General features: G+C 54.9%; 1 protein-coding gene and 1 non-coding gene across 8 annotated transcripts in view; both read right to left on the bottom strand.

The window, feature by feature from the left end:
- Nucleotides 1-23,366, bottom strand: part of Rara (retinoic acid receptor alpha) — a 47,221-nt gene that overhangs the window by 5,895 nt on the left and 17,960 nt on the right. For 4 of the 7 annotated variants that reach the window (XM_029483722.1, XM_029483721.1, XM_021175765.2 and 1 more), the window contains 3 exons: nt 17,980-18,526; nt 2,495-2,643; nt 803-944 (listed from right to left, as the gene is read on the bottom strand). In XM_029483722.1, coding sequence (XP_029339582.1) covers nt 803-944; nt 2,495-2,643; nt 17,980-18,157 — 469 coding nt within the window. In that variant the 5' untranslated portion in view covers nt 18,158-18,526. Of the gene's footprint in view, nt 1-802; nt 945-2,494; nt 2,644-7,837; nt 8,521-17,979; nt 18,527-18,772; nt 18,790-21,074; nt 21,093-23,366 lie in introns of those variants that run through there. The other 3 variants (XM_029483723.1, XM_021175766.2, XM_021175767.1) reach the window with 3 other exon arrangements.
- On the bottom strand, nt 22,042-22,148 carry LOC115032578. The gene has a single exon (XR_003838223.1). It is a non-coding gene; the product is annotated as a U6 spliceosomal RNA (small nuclear RNA).

The raw sequence follows: 23,366 nt of genomic DNA, 5'->3' as shown, positions 1-23,366 counted from the left end.
CTTTCTCAGCACCCCTCCCCACAAAGGGCTGGAGGGGGTCTTGCAGCCCCCTCCCCCACCTCATCCCCCAAGGCTCGGGCTCCATGGCAACGGCCACGCAGACAAGGAGGCGTCTGTCAGCGTCATTTATCTCTGACATCATCAATCACTGGTCACCATGGCAACACCCATGATTCAACACAAGAGGGTCTCCCCGTCCAGCCCTCCCCTCTGTCCCTCCCTCCGTCAGGGCCTCAGCTGAGCCCAAACTGGAAACCCCCTTTCCTCTGGGATCTGAGAAGCCCAATTCTCTTCCAACTCAGGGTTCCAGGCTTATCCTGACAATGGCTTCAAGGGGTCCTATGTCAGCCCCCCCATACATATAGACCAACTTCACACCTTTTCGAGTTCAGGCCTCTCCCCTAAGTTACAGGAGGGACTGGGATAAGCTAGTGAGCCACACCCCAAAGCCAAGCAAAATCCAGAAGAAAGCTATCCTGGGGGCAGGCACCCCATACACAAGCATGCATACATGTAACCACCATGCTAAGGGGACCGCTCTGTGCATTCTGGGCTTAACACCAAGCGATCCACGGACACGCAGCCAGCTAGACTCCCAGGTTTGTGGTGTTATCTACAAAGCATCCTTAACTAGAAACTTGCCCGCCTGCCGCGGCACACATGTTCCCACATGTACACACAGGCACACAGGCACGCGTGTGCGCGCGCGCACACACACACACACACACACACACACACACACGCAGCACCCCTGAACGCCCCACCTTGGGCGGGGCTTGGCCCCTGGCCCTGCGACACTCACACTCCTTGGACATGCCCACTTCAAAGCATTTCTGCAGCCGGCAGTACTGGCAGCGGTTCCGGGTCACCTTGTTGATGATGCAGTTCTTGTCCCGGTGACATGTATACACCATGTTCTTCTGGATGCTGCGTCGGAAGAAGCCCTGGGGACAGGAGAAGGAGATGGGTTATCCACACCCACAGTGGGAGCAGCCTAGCAGCTACCCCTAAGCTTTTGCTATGGCCTATGTAATAATGGTAGAAAAATGGGGGAAGATGACTCTTTTGAAAGGATGTTCTCTGGGAGAGCCCAGGCCTGTTGCTATCTCACAGGCTGGCCTGGAGTCTTCCCTAACCTACATCCCTGTACCTGATTTCTTTTTCAGAGACAAAGACTCAGGGCTGCAGAGGACACATGACACACAAGGCTAGAGATGGGAGAGGAGGCATCTGGAACTCACAGCCTGGACTCAGGACACAGCACGAAAACGAAAAGACAGCAGAACCAGCTAGCTGGGTGTGGTGAAGCATTCCTTTAATCCCAGCACTTGGGAGGCTTGAAGCCAAGTGGCTCTCTGAGAGTTTGAGTTCAGCCTGGACTATATAGAGTTCCAGGACAACCAGAGCTGCATAATAGAGAGACCTTGTCTCAAAAGACATCCCCCCCTCCAAAAAAAAAAAAAACCAGCAACAGGAAGCCAACAAGGGACTATGCACAGTTACACACTCACACACTCATGAGTCCAAGAAGGGACTGGGCAGTCATGCACACTCGTGAGGCCGTGGAGGGACGGCACGCTCATCCTTGCGAGCAAGACAACAGGACATTCACCACCGAGACAAACACACTAGACAGACACAGAAAAGCCAGGCTGTCCGGGCTTCTGCATTGTAAGTTAAGTTAGCACAGAAACTGACTGACCAGGTAACACAAGACAGGACAAACCAGACAGGACCAGCACTGTCTTACACTAACTACCCTTGACCTGGATCTTACACTCAGAGATAGCTATTCCAGCCTAAGGTTCCTTCCAGGGTCAGGAGCCCAAGTACTGAGGATGCACAGCTTCGAGGCCCTTATCATTGTGGGAAGAAACTAGGGCAGAGACCCTGCCACCAATCAGGTAGAGAGCAGATGTCCCAGCCAGAGCGGCCAGGCAGGGTTAGCCACATGCGTGCCCAGAGACCAGTATGAGTAAGATGGCAGGAAACCCAGTAGCCACCAGGGAGTCCACAGCCTGGACACCTGAAGGGAGTCCAAGGCAGGGTGTCTGCTACTAGCTGTCTCTTGCAAGGATACCATGGAAAGCTTCAGGCGAGGCCACTGGGAGCAGGCCTCCTGGGTCCCCAGCCAAGAGCCAGGCAGCCAGCAGCCAGCTCCCCATGGCAACCCAGGGAAACAGTGGCAGGGCCAGTGTACACCCTGCCAGCCAGAGGATGGAGACAGGAGAGCATGGCGGGAGGGGAGGGAGCTTCTGGTCACAGGGAAGGGTACTGCTCATTTAGGGAGGAGGTGTCCTCCTCCACACAGTTGCTGAAGAAGCAAAAGCGGGCGGGCGGTTTTGATAACAGCCCTGCCAACTGCATCCCGAGGACACGATCGTGGATGTGTGTGTGTGTGTGTGTGTGTGTGTGTGTGTGTGTGTGTGTGTGTGAGATATCCCGTTTATCTGACCCAGACTGTCCTCCTCCGACTCGCGACTCCCTCACTCACCTTACAGCCCTCACAGGCGCTGACCCCATAGTGGTAGCCGGATGATTTGTCTTGACAAACAAAGCAAGGCTTGTAGATGCGGGGCAGGGGCGGTGGTGAGGGAGGGCTGGGTACTATCTCTTCGGAACTGCTGCTCTGGGTCTCGATGGCTAGGAGAGAAGGAGGAGACTTGAGAGACCCAGGTACCTAGCCCTCCGCACCCTGTCCACCTTGCCTGGGGTGATCCTGGTCTCAACACTTGAGGGCAGGATTCAAAGCATGGACAGAGGAGGTCTCTGTAAACTTGGTTCCCCACCCCCCACCCCAGACTGGCTGACAGTTAAACATTCAGTCCCCATTATTCCTATGTCCCAGGACTCAGCTTCAATTCCAGATCTGTGTAGCACGCGTGCACACACGCGCACACGCATGCATGCACACACACACACACACACACACACATACAGACAACAGCTATAATTGGAGGGCGAGGGGCTGAGCTTTTATTTCAAAGCCTTAATACAAACAGCACCCTCCCTGGCCAGGACTTCCCAAAGTTCAGGAGGAGTTAAGGCTTAAGGAAGATGGAGGGAAGGGCACAGACTGGTGGGAGAGGGAGCTGGCGTCAACAGGATATGCTAAGCTGGCCACTCCCTGGCCCCTTCGGCTGCAGCCTTCCTTTCTACCTCCTTCACCCCCCCTCTGACAGCAGCCTCGGCCCCTCCCCCACCCAAACAATCCCCTGGCTAAGGTGGGGTCCTCCGAGGCAGCACACAAGAATCAGAGAGGCTTGGGCAAAGCAGGAGGGCACTCCCTAAGATGACAGGGGGACCTCCTGAAGACAGTGAGAAGAGTCCCCAGGGCTCCTAGAAGCCCACTTTAGATGCCCCGTGTCTATAGGGAGACACTGTGACAAAGGGGGTCTGTTTCTATCAATGGTCTGTCTGTCTGGCCTAAATACTACGTCCGGGTTACCCCCTCCGCTCCTGTTATTCAGCTCCAAGAGGGCAGCCAGGAGGGGTGACCCAGCCAGCGGGGGGCAGTCCCCCACTTCCCCTCCCAAGCAAAAACCTCTGTGCCTGGCTCTAGGCCCATCACCCCAGACAGAACATGGCTATTTGGGTGAGAGCTGTCTGTGTCCAGGGCCCGGGCAGCTACGGATACAGTGTGGCAGATGAAAAAGATTGAGAGCAAAGACTATCCCGGATCCCCAGAGGGCTCTCCAGAATCCTCCTCTGCCACATCTATGTGCAGAGAACCAGGGATGGGTGAGTCCCACCCAGCGCCATCCATACCCAGTGAGTGCTGGATATACACGGTTCCTGTGCTCAAGCATCCAACAGCAGTGTTATGTCAGGCTGTGAAAGACTCTTGTGGCTACAAAGCCCAGGCAGAGAGGTTAGGACACTTGGGGACACGGGAGCCTGGCTGCATACTACCACCCTCCTACCTGCAAACACACCAGGGAACTCCGCCAATGGCCTTGGCAGAACTTTCCTGGCTTCTACTTGGGCCTGGACATCAGCCGGGCTGTCCAACGTTGCTGTAACCCATGTTCCCTTCTCTAACCCATGGAAAAGGACTTCTCCATGCCTACAACCCCCAGGGGTCCAAAGGACTGACCTGCTGCAATCTGCTGCTCATGCCTACACACAACTGCCCTGCCCCAGTTTTCACCTCACTTCCTTCCCGGGAGGCCCCGACAGGCAAATCAAACAGGCGGGAGGCCTGACAACAGCTGCTGGGGGGTGGGGGGCGGGGTTGGGGGGCCTGGGTGAGGCCAGGAGGCAAAGGGGTGAAGTGACAAAGGAGCCCTTTGTTGTGCTAACTTTTTCCAAGACGTAAAAGCAGTAACAATAGACAATCCAGACTTAGGGGGGCGTCAAGGACAAGGGGGGTGCCCTGGCCTCCACCAATCCTGGTCTGCATTCCAAAAAGCACAGGAAGGAGGCATAGGCCTCCTCTCTTCCCTCCTCCTAGCCCACCCTCTGCCCAGGACCTGCCACCCCCAATCCCAACCTCCAATCTGAGCCAAACTGGAGGGAAAGGAGGACAGAAGGGTATGGGGTGCAGGGCTGAGAGGAAGGGGGAGACAGGAGAACAGGAGACAGGATGGAAGAGCAAAAGGCCAAGGACAGACCAGAGGGGCAAAGGCTCAGAGGAGCATGGAGTTAAAGCCAAGTCCAGAGAGTTGTTTATAGAGATGAAAGAGCTGTGCTCTTTAAAAATTGTTTTTGGCAAGATGGCGGACACGACCCTAGGAGAGGGTGGGGGCTCGGTGAGGCCTCCTTTCAAACCATCTCCAGCAGCTGGCTAGCGGGTTACCCCTGAGAGCAGCCCCGTCTGTACCCTATCCTCAGTATATCCCCAACTAGCACCCTGGGAACTCAGCCTCCGAGGGTTACATATCTAGGTTTTGAACTTAAATCCCAAGGTCCAGCCCTTCACCTTCCCAAGCCTGTAGCCAGCAGCCCAGGGAAGCCAGAGTCAGCACCAAGCCAAAAGTGTGGGTTTTCTCAGTCCCTGCTGAGTTAGGACACAGTAACAGTGTAGCGCTAGCAGGTGGGGGGAGGGACTATCCTAAGCTGGCCCCACCCCACCGGCCACCCTCCCTAGAGGCCCCAGCCCACAAATCTCTCCACTTCCTGCAGAAAGGCTGGGCTGGAGAAGGACCAGACCTCAGCTCAAAGTTTCAGTGCGTAGCCAAGGGCTGGAACCAGCCCAGGAAGCCCGGCGTCCCCTCTAGCTATCGCTGCCAGGGTGCCCCTCCCCCGCTCCCCTCCTGGGCGGGCGCACACGGCGCGGGTCCCCACGCCCCAGAGCCGTTCGCAGGCTCGCGCAAGGGGCCAGTTTCCTGGAGGAGATCAGCAGGAAATCAGCTGGGCCCCTGGCCAGCGGCTCCCCTCCCAATCCAGCTGGCGCCCTCTTTGCAGCTCCCTTCACAGCCTCTAGAGACGGAAGGGGAGGGGGCGCGGAGCCCTCCCTATGGCCCTTCCTCCTCACGGAGAGATGGTGAGGGTGGCCCTGGGTGCAGTATAGCCAGCAAGCTCAGTGCGAAGCCCAAACCTAGCGGTCGGGTGGGTGATAAGCATCTCTCCCATCCCCCCCACTACGGGCATCCACGTGCTTCACATTCTTGGATGTCTGGGAGCAGGCGGAGGCGTGAGCTGCGGAGACTGGTGGGGGACAGATGGGGAGTCACATCCTGTGCACCCCTTGTCCTCTAGTGCACTGAAATGGGGGCTGTGGGAGGGAAGCAAAGTCGCCAGGGCTTTGCAATACCCAGCAGGTCTCTACCCACAACCAACCTGCTATCTTCCCTCTGCTGGTGGAGGCCAGGGGGTAGTGAGGCAACTAGAGGTGACCCCAGGCAGCAGATAGTCTCCACACACCTAAAGGCTCTTCTTCAAGGTGATAGAGGCTGTACTAGCAGAAGTCTGGTAGCCACTCTGACTTCAGGTCCTCACTGAGTGATCCAGGGCAACTTAGCCTCCACAAGGGGTGAAGGCTGGTGAATACAGCTCCAGCCAGGCTATACCACAGCAGGTTCTGTGTGGGGACAGGTCGCCACTTCCCCAAGTCCAAGCGGTTGGAGGGAGGGAGGGAGCAGGGAGGCTCCCGCATGGGCTGTCTTCCCCGGTTCTCTGCAAGCCCCCTCTCTACAAGTTCTGGGCCGAGAGCTCAGCTATCCTAGAGTGCTTGGGGAAGGGATAGGAGCTGGACCCCAGGGGGCTAAATCCCAGCTTCCCCCCAGTGCAGAGAAGGAAGCCTGAAGGCTCAGCCCAATTATTCCCCCTAGGGGTGGCTCCTTCCTACAGTGCTGGGATAATGGGAAGGGTCAAGGAACCACCTCTCACCTTCGCTTTTTTCCAAAGCCAATGATCACCCACCCCACCCCCCCTTGTCTGAAACCTCACAGCTGATTCTGCCTTGGAGGCAAAGGTCAGGGGGCAGGACAATAGGTCAGGGGGCAGGACAATAGGAAAGGCCAGATAGAGGTGTCTCTGGAAGGGCAGGAGTCAGGGGCCATTCACCTTAGGTCTCTCTTAGGATGCAGGAAGGTTTGTGCAGAGGCAAATAGATTCTTTCTGCTTCAGCCTTCTTCGATATGCTATGTTAGTGGCTCTCAACCTTCCTAATGCTGTGACTCTTTAATATAGTTCCTCATGCTGCGGTGACCCCCATCATAAAATTACTTTCATGGCTACTTCATAACTGTAACTTTGCTACCGTTATGAATCATGATGTAAATATCTGATGTACTGACCCCTGTGAAAGGGTCTGTAGACAAACCCCAGGGGTGGAGATTCACAGGTTGAGAACCTTAAGAGACTCCAGTCTTCCATTGCTCACTGGCATGCAGAAGGGTGGCAGCAGGTATGGGAAGGTGGGGGACCCTCCTGGGAAGAACTGCTTCCACAACAGAGTGGGAGATGAAACCTGAGCCACCTAACAACAATACCCGAGCTCTAGATCCCCGACATCGAGATCACACTAACACACAGTGCCTCACAGCTGGGCATAAACATGCCCAGGTGTGCACACTGGGGCATGCGCACAGGTCCTGGGTGATAACAGAACCCTCCCTCCCAGCACAGCCTGAACCCGCTAGAACCAGGCTGGAGGGCTCAGCTGCCAGGACATGAGGTTTCACATCAGTTCTCCTGGTTAACAATACAAGGTATGGCCCTATTTCCCTAGACAGGGTAACAAAAAGAACTGCCTGAGCAGTGTAGATGCATGCTGATTGCCAAAGGACCCCCCTGAGGGGGGCCTTAAAAACCAAACACCCGCTAGAGAACAGCAGCAATTAGATTTTTTACACCAGCTTCTCCCATGTTCCCAGCATCAAAACCTCCAGGATGTCAGTCAGGTGTCTGCGGCCAGACCTTTCCCCAAGATGGACTAGGCATGCCTCTGAAAGTATAAGGGGGTGGCTAGGAAGGCAACTGTCTGGTGAAGTCCCTTTCTGCCACACCCCATTACCAACACGAAAGACAGGGGCCAGTCGGTACCACCCCTGCAGTCAAGAGCAGGAGCTGGGGCAGAGCTGCCACAGGAGAAAGCTCACCCTAGGTTTGGCAGAGGTGGGACCTTTACCCCACCCTCCAGCAAGCCGTGGATCCTAACCAAGAATATGTAAATGGGGCGCCAGAGGCCGAGATTTCATGTCTCCTAGAGAAGGAACGCTCAAAGTTACTGAGCTCTAACATGGTAGTGCGCCAGGGTCACTGGGTGGAGGGCAACCGTCCAGCTAGGACATCCGAGTTACAGCGAGACAGACGGAAGAGAAAGTGAGGTGTTGAGAGGTTCCAACCGCCAGCGCCACCCACACCCCACCTCGGAGAGGCCGGTGGTACGTACAGTGGTTTGAGCCATTCCAAAGCGGAGTCCGGAGTGGGGTGGAGTAGGGACCCGGGGCAGGGAGCCCCTTCTCCTGGAGCAAACAGGCCCGGTTCTGGTTATAAAAGTCCACCACTAGAAAGGGGTTAGGGGCGGGGGTAAGCCCCCCGACTTCCACACTCTCGTACATCTCGCCCCACGAAGGCCGGAGATCCTGGAGGGTAAGTCCTGCACGGGGCTCTCGTCACTCAGCCGGAGGCGCCATCCGTGCAAATCGGCTATGGGCAGCGGGGGAGCAAAGGGACAAGTCCCTTCGCCCCGACGGGCAGCCCCTCAGCGGGGCGCCCAGACCAGAATTGCCCGCGCCTAAGTCTGCAGGTCACTCCACCGGTCCCAGGTGAAAAGCGGGAAGTTGTGCAGGTTGGAGGAGGAGGTCTCTCGGCGCTCCCTCGCAGGGAACGCCCGGTGGCCCGAGAACTCAAGGCTCCGGTGTCCCAGGCAGAGTCCAGCGGCTCCCCAAGTCCGCTGGCCCGGGGCGGGATCAGGGCGGAGACGGGGGTCACCGAGCACTTCCTTTTGCCAGCCGGGGCTCCCGGGCTTCTCCGTGGCTTAGATTCCGGGTGCGGGTGGGGGAACCCCTGTACGGCCCCGCCTCCGCCTGGCCCGGCGGCGGGCCGCTTGCTAGGTCTCCGGAGTGCGCGCCACCACCCCCCAAGCCCGCGCGCCCCCTCTCTGGGATCCCAGCCCCTAGCCTCCGCCCCGCCCCGGCCAGGCGCCGCCCCTGGCTTAACCCTTTCTCTGCGGGTCCCGTTACTGCGAGAGAGATGCAAGGAAGCGAGGGCCAGAAGGCTGCATGAGGACCACGAGTGGGGCAGCCTCAGAGAGGGAGCAGAGGCGGGAAATGCGGTGTGCATAGAACCTGGCTGGGTATGGATAACAGGGTGCACTGGGAGGCTGGACCGAAGAGTAGAGGGCATCCTCCCCATCCCAGTTCCGGCTCCCAGCCTCCCTAGTGCTTATGGTCAATCCCCTGCAGGAAGATGCAGCGGCGGGGAGGTAGGGTGGTCCCGGTGTCCTCCCCCTAAACACGCCCCCCCCCAAAGCCCCGGCTTCATTTGCCTAATGCAATTCGGCTGAACTCTTGCTGAACTCGCCTGGCGGCGCCTCACCTCCGAGTGACCCACCCACCGCTGCCCGTGACATCACCAGCTCGCCAAACCGCCCTCGGGGCTCGCCCACTGGCCCCCATCTCGGACCTGTCCGGCCCCAAACTCCGAACACACGGGCAGTAGGCACAGGGCCCAGATTCAGGTGGCCCAGCGTTAGAACCAAGAATACAGCGTGCTGGGTGTCCCGGGTGTGACATTGTGCAGCTTGGGCGCTGTGTCGGAATGAGACATCCAGCTTGTGTCACTGTCTGTGACATCATGTGAGACTCCGGCTGCCGGCTCACCCGCTGGAATACGACGACACGGCAGAACTGAGCTGTTAGCACAAACACAAGCGGGGAGCTCTCCTCCCACACTCTGCGTGCTTCCGGCGAGCAAAGCTCCGCCCAGGGTGTCTCCCAGCCCGGGAACCAGGATGGGCCAGCCCAGGACAGATAAAAGGAGACTTTAGCTGAAGCACTTCCTCCCTAGGACGACTGTTTGAGTGGAAGAAAAGCCTGGGTTAGGTAGGTCCCTAGAAAGAAGAGAAACCCAGAGAAGACCAGCGTATCCCATTATCTCTCCTCTTAAAAGCCTGATCTACATACATGTTAATCTTCTAGAAGCCAGATTTTGTCCATATGTGAAGTCTAGAGGTCTGCATGCTTGCACTTTAGCAGATGAGCTATCTCCCTGCCCAAAGCCAACTTCTTTATAGAATGAGGTCATTGAATTCTCAAACAACTCTGAGAATCTTTACAGACAAGCCTGAAGGTACAAGACTATTAGTCCAGCTATTTGGGAGTCAGAGGCAAGTGGGTCACAAATCCAAAGCCAGTCTGGGCTACAGAGAGAATCAACATTCTGGGCAACACAGTGAAATGGTGTTGCAAAAAAAGTTAAAGAGCTTAGAAGGGGCTGCTGGAAATGTTTCCAAGCTGTTAAAGCAGTATGCAGTTCACATGGCTGTGACCCAGCAGGGGAAGGTGGAGGCAGGAGAATCACAAGTTCTAGGGTCACCAGATAATGGTGACCCACTCTACTCACTCTAATCCCAACACTTGGGAGGCAGGCAGATCTCTGAGTTTGAGACCAGCCTGGTCTACAAAGAAAGTTCCAGGGCAGCCAAGGCTACACAGAGAAACCCTGTCTGGAAAAACCAAGAAAGGAAAAAGAAAAAAGGAAAGAAAAAGAAAGGAAATGAAGAGGGAACTCTCAGGGCTGGAGAGATGGCTCAGCGGCTAAGAGCACTGACTGCTTTTCCAGCTAGAGGTCCTGAGTTCAATTCCCAGCAACCACATGGTGGCTCACAACCATCTGTAATGGGATCTGACGCCCTCTTCTGATGACTGAAGAGAGCACCAGTGTGTGTGTGTGTGTGTGTGTGTGTGTGTGTGTGTGTGTGTGTGTATTCATATATATGTAATATTTTTAAAAAAGAGGGAACTCTCAGCTACCAAAATCTGATGTTCCTACCAAACCAGGCCAATTCAAGATCTGACTGCCTTCCATATGGCTGTCCTGGTGAGCCTGACTTTATGAAATGACAGAAAATAGGCAAATAAACCCATCGTCACAGATATGTGTTTCTACAGACACACTGCAAAACAAACAAGTAGTATTATGACACAGACATAGTGTGCTCTTAGGGGAAACTTAAGTTCAAGGGTCAGTGGATAACTCAAGGCAGGGACCCAAAGAAAGCTGAAGTTCAGAGTAAAGCAAAGAGGAGGGGGCCAGTGCGTGATGAGAGCCGTGCAAAGGTCCTACAGCACAGATGGTGTGCTCATCCTACCGTCTACAAGAAGACCAGAAAGGATGACGAGTAAAACTCCAAAGGAGGCCAGGCAGTAGTGGCACACACCTTTGATCCAAGAACTAGGAAGGTAGAGACAGGCAGCTCTCTGTGAGTTTGAGGCCAGCCTGGTCAACAGAATTGAGTTCTGGGACAGCTGGGGTTACATGAAGAAACCCTGTCTCAAAAACACAAACAAAACAATAAAAAAACAAAAAAGAAAACAAAGAAAAATCCATAGGAGATACAAAACCAGGCTGGAGACTAGGCTAACACCAGCCCAGCACAGATGGGCTTGTGGGCTTGAAGCCACAAGAAGGTTAAGCAAAGGAGAAGCCAGATTCCATTATAGTTCAAGAAGATGTTTCCAGATTGTGAAGAATGGGGTAACAAAATGGCAAGAATGTCCAGTTAGAGGCCAGGCATGGTGGCGCACGCCTTTAATCCCAGCACTCAGGAGGCTGAGTCAGGCAGATCTATGAGTTCGAGGCCAGCCTGGTCTACAGAGCTAGTTCCAGGACAGCCAGGACTACACAGAGAAACCCTGTCTAAAACAGCAAAAAGGAAGAGAATGTCCAGTTCCAAGTCGCTGTGGTAATCCAAGCAGCAAAGGTTGGCTTAACCTAAGCAGTAATAGAGGAAGGAGGAGGGGGCTGGAGAGATGGCTCAGCAGTTAAGAGCACTGACTGCTCTTCCAGAGGTCCTGAGTTCAATTCCCAGCAACCACATGGTGGCTCACAACCATCAGTCATGGGATCCGATGCCCTCTTCTGGGGTGTCTGAAGACAGCGACAGTGTATTCATATAAATACAATAAATAAATCTTTAAAAAAAAACATAAATAGAGGGAGGAGGAGGAGAATGGCCTCGGACATTTTAAAATCACATCTCACTTACTGTATGTGTATGCTATGGCATGCGAGTAGATGTACAGTTTTCAAAGGGTACAGCGATGCACCTTTAATCCCAGCATTTAGGAGGTAGATGCTGATAGATCTCTGTGAATCCCAGGCCAACCAGGGGTATATGGTGGGACCCAAACAGAGGTAGGTAGGTGTATGTGTGTGTGCGTGTGTGCGTGTGTAGAGGGAAGCTGGAAAGAAAGATCGACAGTTAAGGTTAATGGCTGTGCTTTCAGAGTACCCTGGTTTGATTCCCAGTACCCACATGGTGGCTCACAACCATTCCTAATTCCAGTTCTGGGGGATCCAACCTCTTTTGTCCTCTGCAGGCACCAGGCACACATACCGTGGACAGACATTCATGAATCCTAAATACCTACACCTATAAAGTTAAATATTTTTAAGAGAGAGAGGGAGAGAGCAAGACCTTTCAGGAATTGGCTTTCTTTCACTGTATGGGTCCCCAGGCTCAAACTTAGCTCATCAAGCCTGGTGGCCTTAGCCCACTCAGCCATCACCCTGGCCCTGGAATCCATGGTGGGGAGTTGGAAGGTGGTAGGCGGTATCTGGTGCATAGCTCTTGGCTTCCTGAGACAGCAGAGAGTCTATGGACTGCGGGACAGAAGCGGTTACACTCCCAAGAGAGGGCAGCGGCTTGCAAATGGGAGTGCTGGGGTCTAGGGCCAATGTGTGGTCTTGGCATGGATGCCCTTCAGATTGTTCTGGTCAGTGATGCAGCTCCTGGCACCAGTGATGTAGAAGACCCTGTGCTTACTGATTCAAGATGCCGAGGGACCTGAGGGACCTGAGGCTCTGGTCCCTCATGGTCAGGCAATATCTCCCAAATAACAAGCAATCAATATAGAAACCAGGGGAAGTAACTCCTTGGTTGAGATAAGAGTTGTAAAACTGAGAGAGGGGGGAGGGAGGGAGGGAGGGAGGGAGGGAGGGGATGGTGATGAGGAAGGGAACATCTGAGAAGGATTCTGGGAAGAGTCCTCATTCAAGATCTCTGACTTAAAAAAAAAAAAGAAAAAGGTCCCTTGAAGGATGAACAGGATTTCCGAAGCGAGACAGAAAAGCTGGGGGTGAGACATCTTCTCTGGCAGCCATGAGGTCGAGAAGCAGGTCAAGGAGGAACACGGTGTCCCCGGGGGCTGTGACAGAAGGGAGGGAGGACTGGAAGCAGGGTCTGGGATACTGGGTGGCAGGCAGTTGCTAGCAGGCTGTGGCCTCCTCCTGCTCAGTCACACCTCCCATCCCCAGCTCCTCCCTGCCCCCAACCAGGGTTTTGTGCTTAGCAAGCCCTTAGGAGGTGTGGGCTGAATCTTCATGGCTGCCACCACCACCACCTCCAGCCCGTGCCAAGCAGGGCTCCCTCCTCTGCCCTAGGGACAGAGGGACAACATTAGGCTGGGTGCCAGACAGACATCAGGGCCTGATACAGGGTGGCCATCTCCAAGACAATACCCAACCCTCCCCCCAAGCCGGAACACCCCCCCCTGCCCCACCCTTCAAGGTGCTTGAAGCTACTGCAGGTCACCGTGGCCTCACAGCGAGCAGCCTACCAGAGACAGACAAGAAGGGTAAAAAGATTCCGAGAAAGGCTGAGTGACCTGCCCAAGGTTGCACGGGCAGAGCTGACTTGAAACACTTTGGGTCCTGGAGCAAGTAGGGAAGTGGGGATCAGACTTCAGGCTGGATGGTATTTTCAGCAACCTGGGGTCCAGCTGGGCGGGGGAGGGCCTGGATTACGAATGCTCCCAGGGTAGAGGGACCCCTAGTCTATCCTAACTACAGGGGGTAGGAAGGCATTATTTGCAGGTTACCATTTCCTCTTTTTTACCGATGCTACCATGTACACACACACAACTCACACACCGCCCCAACACATATACAAAGGCTGCACTGGCAAAACCCCATGGCGCACATCCCTTGGCAAGAGGTGTCTACAATGCCTGAGGCCCTGACTGTCCTAAGAGGAAGACAGGCTTCCTTCCCTGTGTCCCCTCCCCCAATCTGTACTGGAATCCTACCTTGAGAGAGCCTGTACATTTATCCCTCCAGGACTATTATAGATAAATAGTGAGGGACTCTATTTTCAATGAAAGCCCCCTGTGAAGGTCTTTTGGCTGACTCAGCATTTTGGACCCCAGGGCAGGCGCGGCTAGGCAGGGACGCGCCTCTTCAAGGTTGTCCTTCCTATTGTGCGGGGTGGGAGCACGCTCAAGTCTGCAAACCCCAGGGCAAGGGATGAAGAGACAGGCACACCCCCTCCCTCCTTCCTCTGGGCCTCCTTCCCAGGTTCCCCTAGGCCTGGGCTCCCAGAGACAGGGAGGGGGAGGGGAGCACATCCCCATATCTAGACAAGTACCCAGCCAACATGTAGAAGGAAAATCTGTTGCCACCCTTTTAGGTTCCTGTCCTAACTCCTCGACTGATTGCTTCCAACTTCCCTGCCCCCCCCCTTCAGAAATTGCAACAAAATCTGAATAACAACTAAAGCTTTTACACTCTGTTCCTTCAGTCTGTCGGGGACGGGAGGAGGCGGGGGCTGCTGAGTTCTGCAAGCTCACAGCCGGCGAGAGGGCAGAACAGGGTTGGGTGGGGGTGTGGGCAGACTGTGTCCACGGCTTCTAGGCCAGGATGGAGATCTTCCCGGGTTTCTTATCTTTCCAGTCTCAAAATCCAACACTGAGAAAGGGGGCAGGGGTGGAGGGGTGGCTTTCCCTGCGCCCCCTACTGGTGGGAAGTCGGAGACCGGGTCTCCAGTAACCAGAACAAGATTCAACAATGGTGGTGAGGTCTCGATAATCTCCGACGGCCCCGGAACGCCCCCCTCCCCTCCCCGGCCCCGTGTCCTCCTAAAGCTGCCTATCTGGATGTCTGCCGTGCTTTGGCTTGGCTTCCTCTGCCCTCCCTCCTCTATACACGAGTACAAGGTGACTACGGAAGGAGTCCACATGAAGGGTTTTTTGTTTAAGGCGCAGATAATGTCCCGACCCACAGTAGGTGCACAGCAGCCTCGCATTCTCCTGGGTCACATGCCAGGCACACACACAAGTGTCCCCCGGGATGAGCTCGCATAGTATCTGGTCATGTGTCTGTGTTACCAGGAAACAATGCCAAGAGATCGACACATACGTGACACAGGTGTCTAAGGTTATAACCTCGAAGCCCAAGGAATGCCAAGGGCGCATAAGCCAACGAGGTTCACCCCTTGGCCCCCAGGCCAGGAAACACAAAGACATTAGAGATAGAGCTCCCCCCCCCACATGCATTATGAAGGTCAAACTCTCTGAAGCCCTCACACCAGAACACCTCTGCCCCTAAATCAGGTCTGCCCCCTCCCTCAAGCCCTCCCCCACTTCCCCCCAGCCCTACCCCACAACTCCACCATACAAGCTGACATTCCCCTCCCCAGCCCTGGATTTAATTCTTAGGAAACACTGGTCTCACCCAGTATACACAAGCCATTAACCCCCCTTCTCAGCATGCTCAGCCCTGACCCCCTCCTCCCAAAGAACACACAACCCTGACCCTCGGCACACAGCACAGCGAAGACCAAACCTCCACAGCAAACAGGCTTCAGGGGCCAGGAACCAAAGGGACAGGAGTCTTGTGTTATCTCTGGGGCCTCCACCCTGGTTCCCTAGGAGACTCCCAGTAGGACAATACCTAGCTCTCCCCACCGTGACCTGGAGGGGCCTTGGCCCTCCCACAGGTCACCTGCAGAGTACATACAACACACCTGAGGTGCAACCTTGCAAGAGGCCCAGGAAGGGGGAGGCCATCTCCACAGATGTGGGACTGGAGCAGGGGAGCCTGGAAGATCACCAGGACATAGCATCACTGCGGCAAGCCCCCCCCCCTCCAGGAACTACCTGACACGTTCTAGACCCAAGGGCTAGGGGAGACGAAAGCTGCAAAACTTTTAGTTGTTTTCCAGGTACCAGGAGCACTGCAGGAGGGGGTGGTCTCAGACCCAAGGCCCTAGAAGGTGCTCAGAGGCAGGGGAGTAGTGAGGAAGAGACTGTTGTTGTTTACTAGGAGAGGGGGATGGGTGGGAAACCCACAGACTCACAGAGGCAGGAAGAGGGCATTGCCTAACCTGGGTGGAGAAAGCCAAAGAAGGCTGCCATTAGCCCAAAATCCGGGCACCCCACCCTAGGAGTAGGTTACCAGGGTAGGGGTTCACCCCACCCACCTCTAAGAAAGAGGAAGGAGCTTGCAACACTCAGGGGGAGGGCTTTTCCTCTCACGGGGGCCAGATTCTAAATCCCCCTGCAACCTCCATCTAGTCAGGTTCATGTGTCCAGGCCCCTGTGTCATCACGGGGCAAGCATAAGTGGTCCTTGGTGGCACTGGCGTGTGGGACTCCCCAACTCCTCTCCTCTCTCTTCCTTCCTCTTTGGTTTGTTTTCGTTTTGTTCTGGTTTTTTTTGTTTGTTTGTTTTTGTTTTTGTTTTCCCAAGACAGGGTTTCTCTGTGTAGCCTCAGCAGTCCTGGAACTTGCTTTGTAGACCAGGCTGGCCTCGAACTCAGAACTCCACCTGCCTCTGCCTCTTGGGTGAAAGGCATCCGCCACCACTGCCCGCTTTCCTTTCTGTCTTAAAGACTCCACCCTGAAAGAAAGCACAATTCTTCCAGCTCCTTGGGATGGTTGACGATGGGAGCTCTCGCTCCCTTCAAATGCAGGGAGCATTTTTACATAGGTGGGCTCACCCAATCCCCAGGAGCTCTGAGCCCCAAAGCTTGGTCTCCTCATTAGCACAGACTAGAAAAACCAGAACACAGTCGGGGGGGGGGGGGGTCTCAGACTCTGCTGAGTAAGGTGGAGAGAAGACAAGCCAGAATTAAAAAGTGGAGGCGTAAGGACCCTAAGGTAGGGCTGGAGAGACCACTCAGTGGTTAAGAGCACTGCTTGCTCTTCCAGAGGTCCTGAGTTCAATTCCCAGCAACCACATGGTGGCTCACAACCATCTGTAATGGGATCCAATGCCCTCTTCTGGTGTGTCTGAAGACAGCTACAATGTACTCATATAAATGAAATAAATCTTTTTTTTTTTTTTAAAAAAGAGGAAACTGAGGTAGTAGCACTTGTCCACTCCCTAACCCTAAAGGCTCACAGGCATAGACTACCTGCTCCTGAAGGCTGGTGGGGCCTGGAAGGGAGGGGGCTGCGACAAAGACATAGGCAGCGATCCAGGAAGCAATGGTGGCTGTGGGCAGACATCCAGTTGTGGGCAGTGAGGCGCCCAGCCAGAGCCTGCCCCAGGGACAAAGAGACTCCCTGGCTCCGGGGAGAGAGTGCGGCCCCCACACCAAGAAGGGGGCACTGACCCAGCCCAGCCGGGCACACAGGGCAGTGGTGCCAGGCAGCTTGCCAATGGGAGGGGCAGTGGGTGCCAGGCAGGGTGCTCTGTCCCTGCCAACCGGGAGAGGTAGGACACGTTTCCCAGGTCAGCAGCTGACCAGCCGGCCGGCCAGCCAGCCATGGCCGACTCTGCTGCTTCCAACTCCCTCCAGCCCCAGGCCAGGCCCAGATCCCTCCTCCAAGGCTCTGGCCTGGAGCCCAGCTGGGCCCTGGGGGCCAGAGTTACTGTAAGCGGCCTGGCAGGCCCCAAGCCTGGACTTTGCCAGCTGGCTATAGCCACCGCCACCTCCCACTACCTGGCTTGGCCAGCCAGGGAAGGGCACTGAGACCCCCACCCAGCCAACGAGTGACCCTCATGGCAGAGGGGAGGGGCAGAAAACACCCTGCCAAGCCTGTGCATGTGTCCAAGGCCAGAGTCCAGGCAGAAAGCCCCCATGGAGTCCCTCCCTGTCCTTCTGGGGCGGGGGAGTTGGCAGGGGGAGAGCAAGGGCTCCAGCTGTGCTGAGCTGCCCTGGACTGTCTCTTGAAGCCCTTTCCCTCAGAGTACTGGAGGGGGGATGGAGGGGGGGGTTCATTCTCACTGTGTAGGGCTGTCATTTCCACCAAACGTTGAGAGGTTTGTTTATCCACCTCAGCCTCTGCATCCATTCCTACTCAGAGCTATTTATAAGGCACTCAATAGCATAGCGCCAGGGACACAGAGACAAAGGGGGACAACATAGGAGGAAACAAAATGGTTTCACCTCCCCTCTACCCACAGCATCAAATGGACCATCTTCAAGTCCCAACCCCACCCACCACCACACAATGGTCACCCTGGTCTAGAGAAGACCTTGCCACTCATCGGGTCCTCCAGTGGAACAGATATGTCCAGGAACCCAAATCCAGAGGCCAGCCACCCGCCACACTCCCTTTCCCCAAGCCTCCCCACACAGACTTACTGGCTGGGGATGGTGTGCTGTAACCACTGACTGGAAGCTGGTGCTGGAGGCTGGTGAGAGCGCCGGGTGGGGAGAGTCCACCCAGCATAGGGGGGAAGAAGAAGGCGTAGGGGGGTACTGGGTACCCATTGAGGTGCCCGCCCCCAGGTGTTGGGCAGGAACTGCTATTGCTGGCCATGCCAAGCGGCCACAGTCAGAAGGGCAGGCAAACAGTCTGGCAGGCAGCTGTGATGGCCTTCACGCGGTCCCTCTTCCTCGGGACATAGGGCCGGGGAGGCCCAAAGGGGGGGGGGTTGGGTGGTCAGCCCACCCCCACCCCCTTCTGTCCCTGGAGCTGCAAGTCCCAAGTCAACTTCAGTCTTCCAGGTCCCCCGCTCCAATCCAGGTGGATTGGAGGATTGTCCCAAGAATCCGTCCTTTGGTTAAGCGGTCCTGGGAGCCGAAACTTTTGTAGGAAGGTCCAGAGCTGGTCTTCAGGGTATCAAAGAGGATGCCACTCCCAGAAGGGCCCCAGGTAGGTGGCTGGGGGGAGGCATGTCCTGTGGTGCTGCAGAAACAGGAAAGACACAGGTAAGTGGGCACTGAGCGGGCACACGGGGATTCCCCACGGTGCTCCCCAACCTGGGCGGCCAGAGACTTTTCCTGTGGCACCCAGCTGAGCAGACACCTGGCACCATGCCTGGATGGCAGGGGCAGCCTAGGACCAGGGCCCAGACACTGCTGGGGATGGCAGGACAGAACAGCCAGGCTGGGAATATGGGGACAGGACCCAGAGTACAGGATGGCCTCTCACCCAGAATGCTCGGGAAAGGGTCCACAGTGTAACCCCAAAAGATCCCTGCAGCTGAAGCAGGCAGCTGGCTCTCCTTCCCCCAGTGTGGGTTACCTGAGGTCAAGAAACAGAGGAACGTGTGCTGGCAGGGAGGGGGGGAAGCCGCTTCCCTAAAGCAGTGGCACTTCTCAGAAAAATGACTCCTAAGCTAGAGGGGGGCCCTCTCTTACACCACTTCCCTCCCCCCTAAACCTAGCATCCCAGATTAGTCTGTCCCTCCCATGAGGAGGAGGCCCAGGTCCATGCACTCAGGGAAGTGGACCTCCAGGTCTCCTAGGCAACGTCTCCAATACAGAACAGTACAGGTGGCCCTGGGAAGGCCTATGTCAGGAAGACAAGACTTGCCCAGGATAGAAGTCCCCAGCAAGAGAGACTTAAGTTCAGATTTCATCGGACTTCCATCTGTCTGCAAAGGCAACACACAGGATTGGGGCTGGTAGGTGGACAGGAGATGCAAGCCCAACCGCTCCCCTCACCAGTGTATACACAGACTCACACCCCATTTGAGCAGCTGAGGCCCCAGCGGGGCATACATACATGGGGGCAAGAGGGAACACCTTGGGATAGGTTCACAGCTGTGACCTACAGATCCCCTGACACAGCCAGATAGGCAGACGCAGAGCAGAGAGGGAAAGAGAGAGAGAGAGAGCTAAGGATATTCCAATCCTGTTTGAGTACAGATTAGACATAAAGACATACCATGTACAGGCACCTGTGTATGTGTGTCGGTGGGGGGATGGATAGACAGGTGGATGGATGGACGGACGGACGGACGGACAGAGGACACACAAAAATAATCACAGCCAATCAAAACCAGCTCTTACTTCCTTCTGTTCTCCTGCCAGGTGCTGTTCCCAAGAATATTCTCACACGCCTTTAATCCCAGCACTTGGGAGGCAGAGGCAGGTGGATTTCTGAGTTCGAGGCCAGCCTGGTCTGCAAAGTGAGTTCCAGGACAGCCAGGGCTACACAGAGAAACCCTGTCTCGAAAGAACCCCTCCAAACCCACCTCACCCCCCCAAAAAGAATGCTCTTGAATGTCTACACACTAGGCTGACTGTGACTGGCCAGCTAACAGACACTAGGGATTTGGTTCTGTTGGTAAACAACTTGCTACAAAAATAACAGGGCCTAATTTTGGATACCCAGCAACCCTGGAAACACTGGGGCACAGTGGCACACAGCAGTAATCTCAGGGCTAGAGAGGCAAGGCCAGGAGGATCCCCGAGGCTGGCCGGCCAGCCAGCCTAACTCAGTGAGTTAGGTTTGCTCAGAGACACTATCTCAAAAATTAAGATGGAGAGCTACGAAGAAGGAAAGGCACCCAGTACCAGTGTCTGGTCTCCACACATACACGCATGCCCTTGTGCACGCATACAAACCAGGTACTGGTTGGGAAGGCATATGTAGAAATGAAGTCGCACACTGCTGGAGGAAGTGTCAAACACTACCACTGATCTGTGGAGCAGCTGGGCAGTTCCTCAAAAACGATAAACATGGCGCTAGGGCACAGAGCAAGTCCACCCTTCGCTATCCACCCAGGAAACAAGACTGTGGCAGTCGAGCACAAGAATGTTTGTGTGTGAATGTTCAGAGCGGGAGCGCCAATCATGACCGGGCAGTGAAACCAACCCAAAGGTCTATCAGTGGGAAACAGATAACAAAATGTCAGATTCCCAGTGCACTAGACTCTTTCTGTGTGTGTGTGTGTGAGAAAGAGAGAGAGAGAGAGAGAGACAGACAGACAGAACAGGAGAGAACACGGCGCTGACACAGTAACATGTCCCAGCCCTGAGAAGAACATGGTTCCCGAAGACCGTATGTTGTATGACTCGACTTCTAAGAATGCCCAGGAGAAGCAGATCCGCCTGCATAGATTTGTGGTTACTAGGAACTGGGGTGTGAATATGAGGGAAATGAGAAGTAACTGCTCGTGGTAGGGGAGGGGTGGTAGAAACGTCTAAAAATCGATAGTGGCTGCACGGCTCTGAGTGCAGGAAACCCTCGCAGCTGTACGCTGTTTGTCTTTCTGGCTTCTTTTTGAGAAAGGTCTCCTGATACTAAATCATTCAGGCTGACACTGAGTTTGCAATCCCTCTGCCTCAGCCTCCAGGGCACTGAAATTATACCAGCCATGCTGGACTTAAGACTGTATGCTTTAGTGAGTTAAAGCAAAACTCTTAGGGAAGAAGGGGTGGGTGCTAAAGAATTGTCCCTTTCCAACACTCTCCCTCCATCCCTACACCGCAAATTTAGGACATACCAGGTTCTAAGCTCCAAGCTCCCGGCTTAAGCCTGGAGACTGGGGGATGCATATATAACCAGCATTTGGCTGGAGACCAAGTTGAGGATGGGGGAGTTCTTGCCAAGGCCACTGTGTCCTCTGTTGACTTTCCCAGCCTGTGTCTTCTCTGTCAACTGAGGAAGACAGGGAGAAAGGGGGCAGGTGGTGGCCAGCAGGTAGAAGCAACAGCTGCCTCTGGAGTGAAATCTAAGCTAAAGTTACAGGATCTCTATTGGAATTTATCACACCAACCACTGGGCCTCAATCCTGAATGAGGCATCTCCTTCCCTTCACAGGCTGAGGTCTCATGTCAGAGAAGCAGGGGAAAGGGGGGGGTACCTAGAGAGCCAGAGGCCTCTGACCCCAGTCTCTTATGAGATTCTCTTCAACAGGAACATGAGCTGAAGAGCCAGGCATAAGGAGGAAGGCTAGCTGACCCCATCAGCCAGCATCTACGCCTGGATCCTTGGACAGCTACGGCACACACTTGCAGAAACTCATACATGCAGGCCAATAGAAAGCATCTGGGTCTGCAAGAGCACTCGGGCTGCCCCAGTCTGTGTCCAGGCAAGCATGTGAGCAGAGGCAACCCAGGGATAGCATCTCTCCATACCTGGGCCCAAGCACACAACCTGTGTGCAAGGGCTGTACATACACACTTCCCCCCCCCCACATTTTTTTATTAGCTATTTTCTTCATTACATTTCAAATGCTATCCTGAAAGTCCCCTATACCCTCCCCCGACCCTGCTCCCCTACCCACTCACTCCCACTTCTTGGCCCTGGCATTCCCCTGTACTGGGGCATATAAAGTTTGCTAGACCAAGGGGCCTCTCTTTCCAATGATGGCCGACCAGGCCATCTTCTGCTACATATGCAGCTAGAGACTCGTACGAGCTCTAGGGGTACTGATTAGTTCATATTATTGTTCCACCTATAGGGTTGCAAAAAATATGGAATGCTTCACGAATTTGCGTGTCATCCTTGCACAGGGGCCATGCTAATCTTCTCTGTATCGTTCCAATTTTAGTATATGTGCTGCCGAAGCGAGCACGGCTGTACACACTCTTGAGGAGATATACAACTGTCACCGTACAGTCTCCCAAAGTCCATGTTTTGTTTCTGACCTCCACACAGCCTACACTGCCCCTGGACCTACTTCTCATACTAGGAGATGTTTCAAGGTCCTCTCTGAGAGCCATCTCCTGTGCTGCCACCCCCAATACCAACGTGGACCGGGATTTCCCAACCCTATGGTGGATTCATGTCTACACAGAGGTTTACCTCCCTGCAGGTGAGGCCTAGGAGGCAGCTGACCAAAGAGAGGCCAACCGGAGCCATGGCTGAAGCCAGAAAGCCACACTCACTCCAAACCCCAGCCATCCTGACCTTGCTTTGGGGGAGATGGGTGATACTTAGCCTGAACTTTGCGGAGGCCCCGTCTTCCACATTCTAGCATTCAGCTTTGCCCACAGAGAAGACTGACACTATCTACCTTAAAGCATGCCTTAAGTCTCTCCCTGAAGAGGTGAAAACTGGATCAGGCTTCAAGCTACCAGCCCACCCCAAACACACACACCTCCAGGGAGAGTCTGGAAGGCCTCACACCCTCAAGTAACCTGGCCCAACTGAGCCTAAACTTCAATATAAGGTGGCCCAGCTCCCTGAGTGAGGAGGAAGGGCTCTCCAGTGAGGGCAAGGACAAAGGTCACAGAAATGGGCCAAGGGCCAGGCTGACCAGGGATGAGGGATAGGCAAGGGCAAAGATGATGGGGCGGAGCTTCAAAGGCCCTTTGAGAGCCATGACCCTCACAGAGATGGCTGAGCCTTGGCCCCCTGTACCCAGGCAAGAGAATTTAAACTAGCGCCGAAGAGGGAAAACAAGCTACCCACACCGAACCTCCACCCTCTGCCAGCAACCTCCACTCTTCACAGGCACCCTGCCCTGAGAGAGAGAAAACCACAGACCCAGACCGGCACTTCCAATCCTCTAAGCCCAGCAGAAAAAAGGGGTGGGAGGTATGTCACCAGCCACGCACCCCTCCTTCCTAGGTCCTTTAATCCCTCAAAGTTATCCGGATCCCTTGCCAAGCTTCACACACACACACACACACACTCACACACTCACCCCTCATGCACACCACTCCAGAGTTTCGCACTGTAGAAACAAACAAACGAAAAAAAAAAAAAAAAAAAAAAGTGAGCTGCATGCACGGCAGCCAGGAAGATGGGAGAGAAAAACCCGGAGGTCTGAAGGGTCAAATCTCAGCTC

Source organism: Mus caroli, chromosome 11, assembly GCF_900094665.2.
Source record: "Mus caroli chromosome 11, CAROLI_EIJ_v1.1, whole genome shotgun sequence".
NCBI lineage: Eukaryota > Metazoa > Chordata > Mammalia > Rodentia > Muridae > Mus > Mus caroli.
The sequence above is the reverse complement of the archived record's forward strand: the minus strand, read 5'-3'. Positions and strand labels throughout refer to the sequence as shown.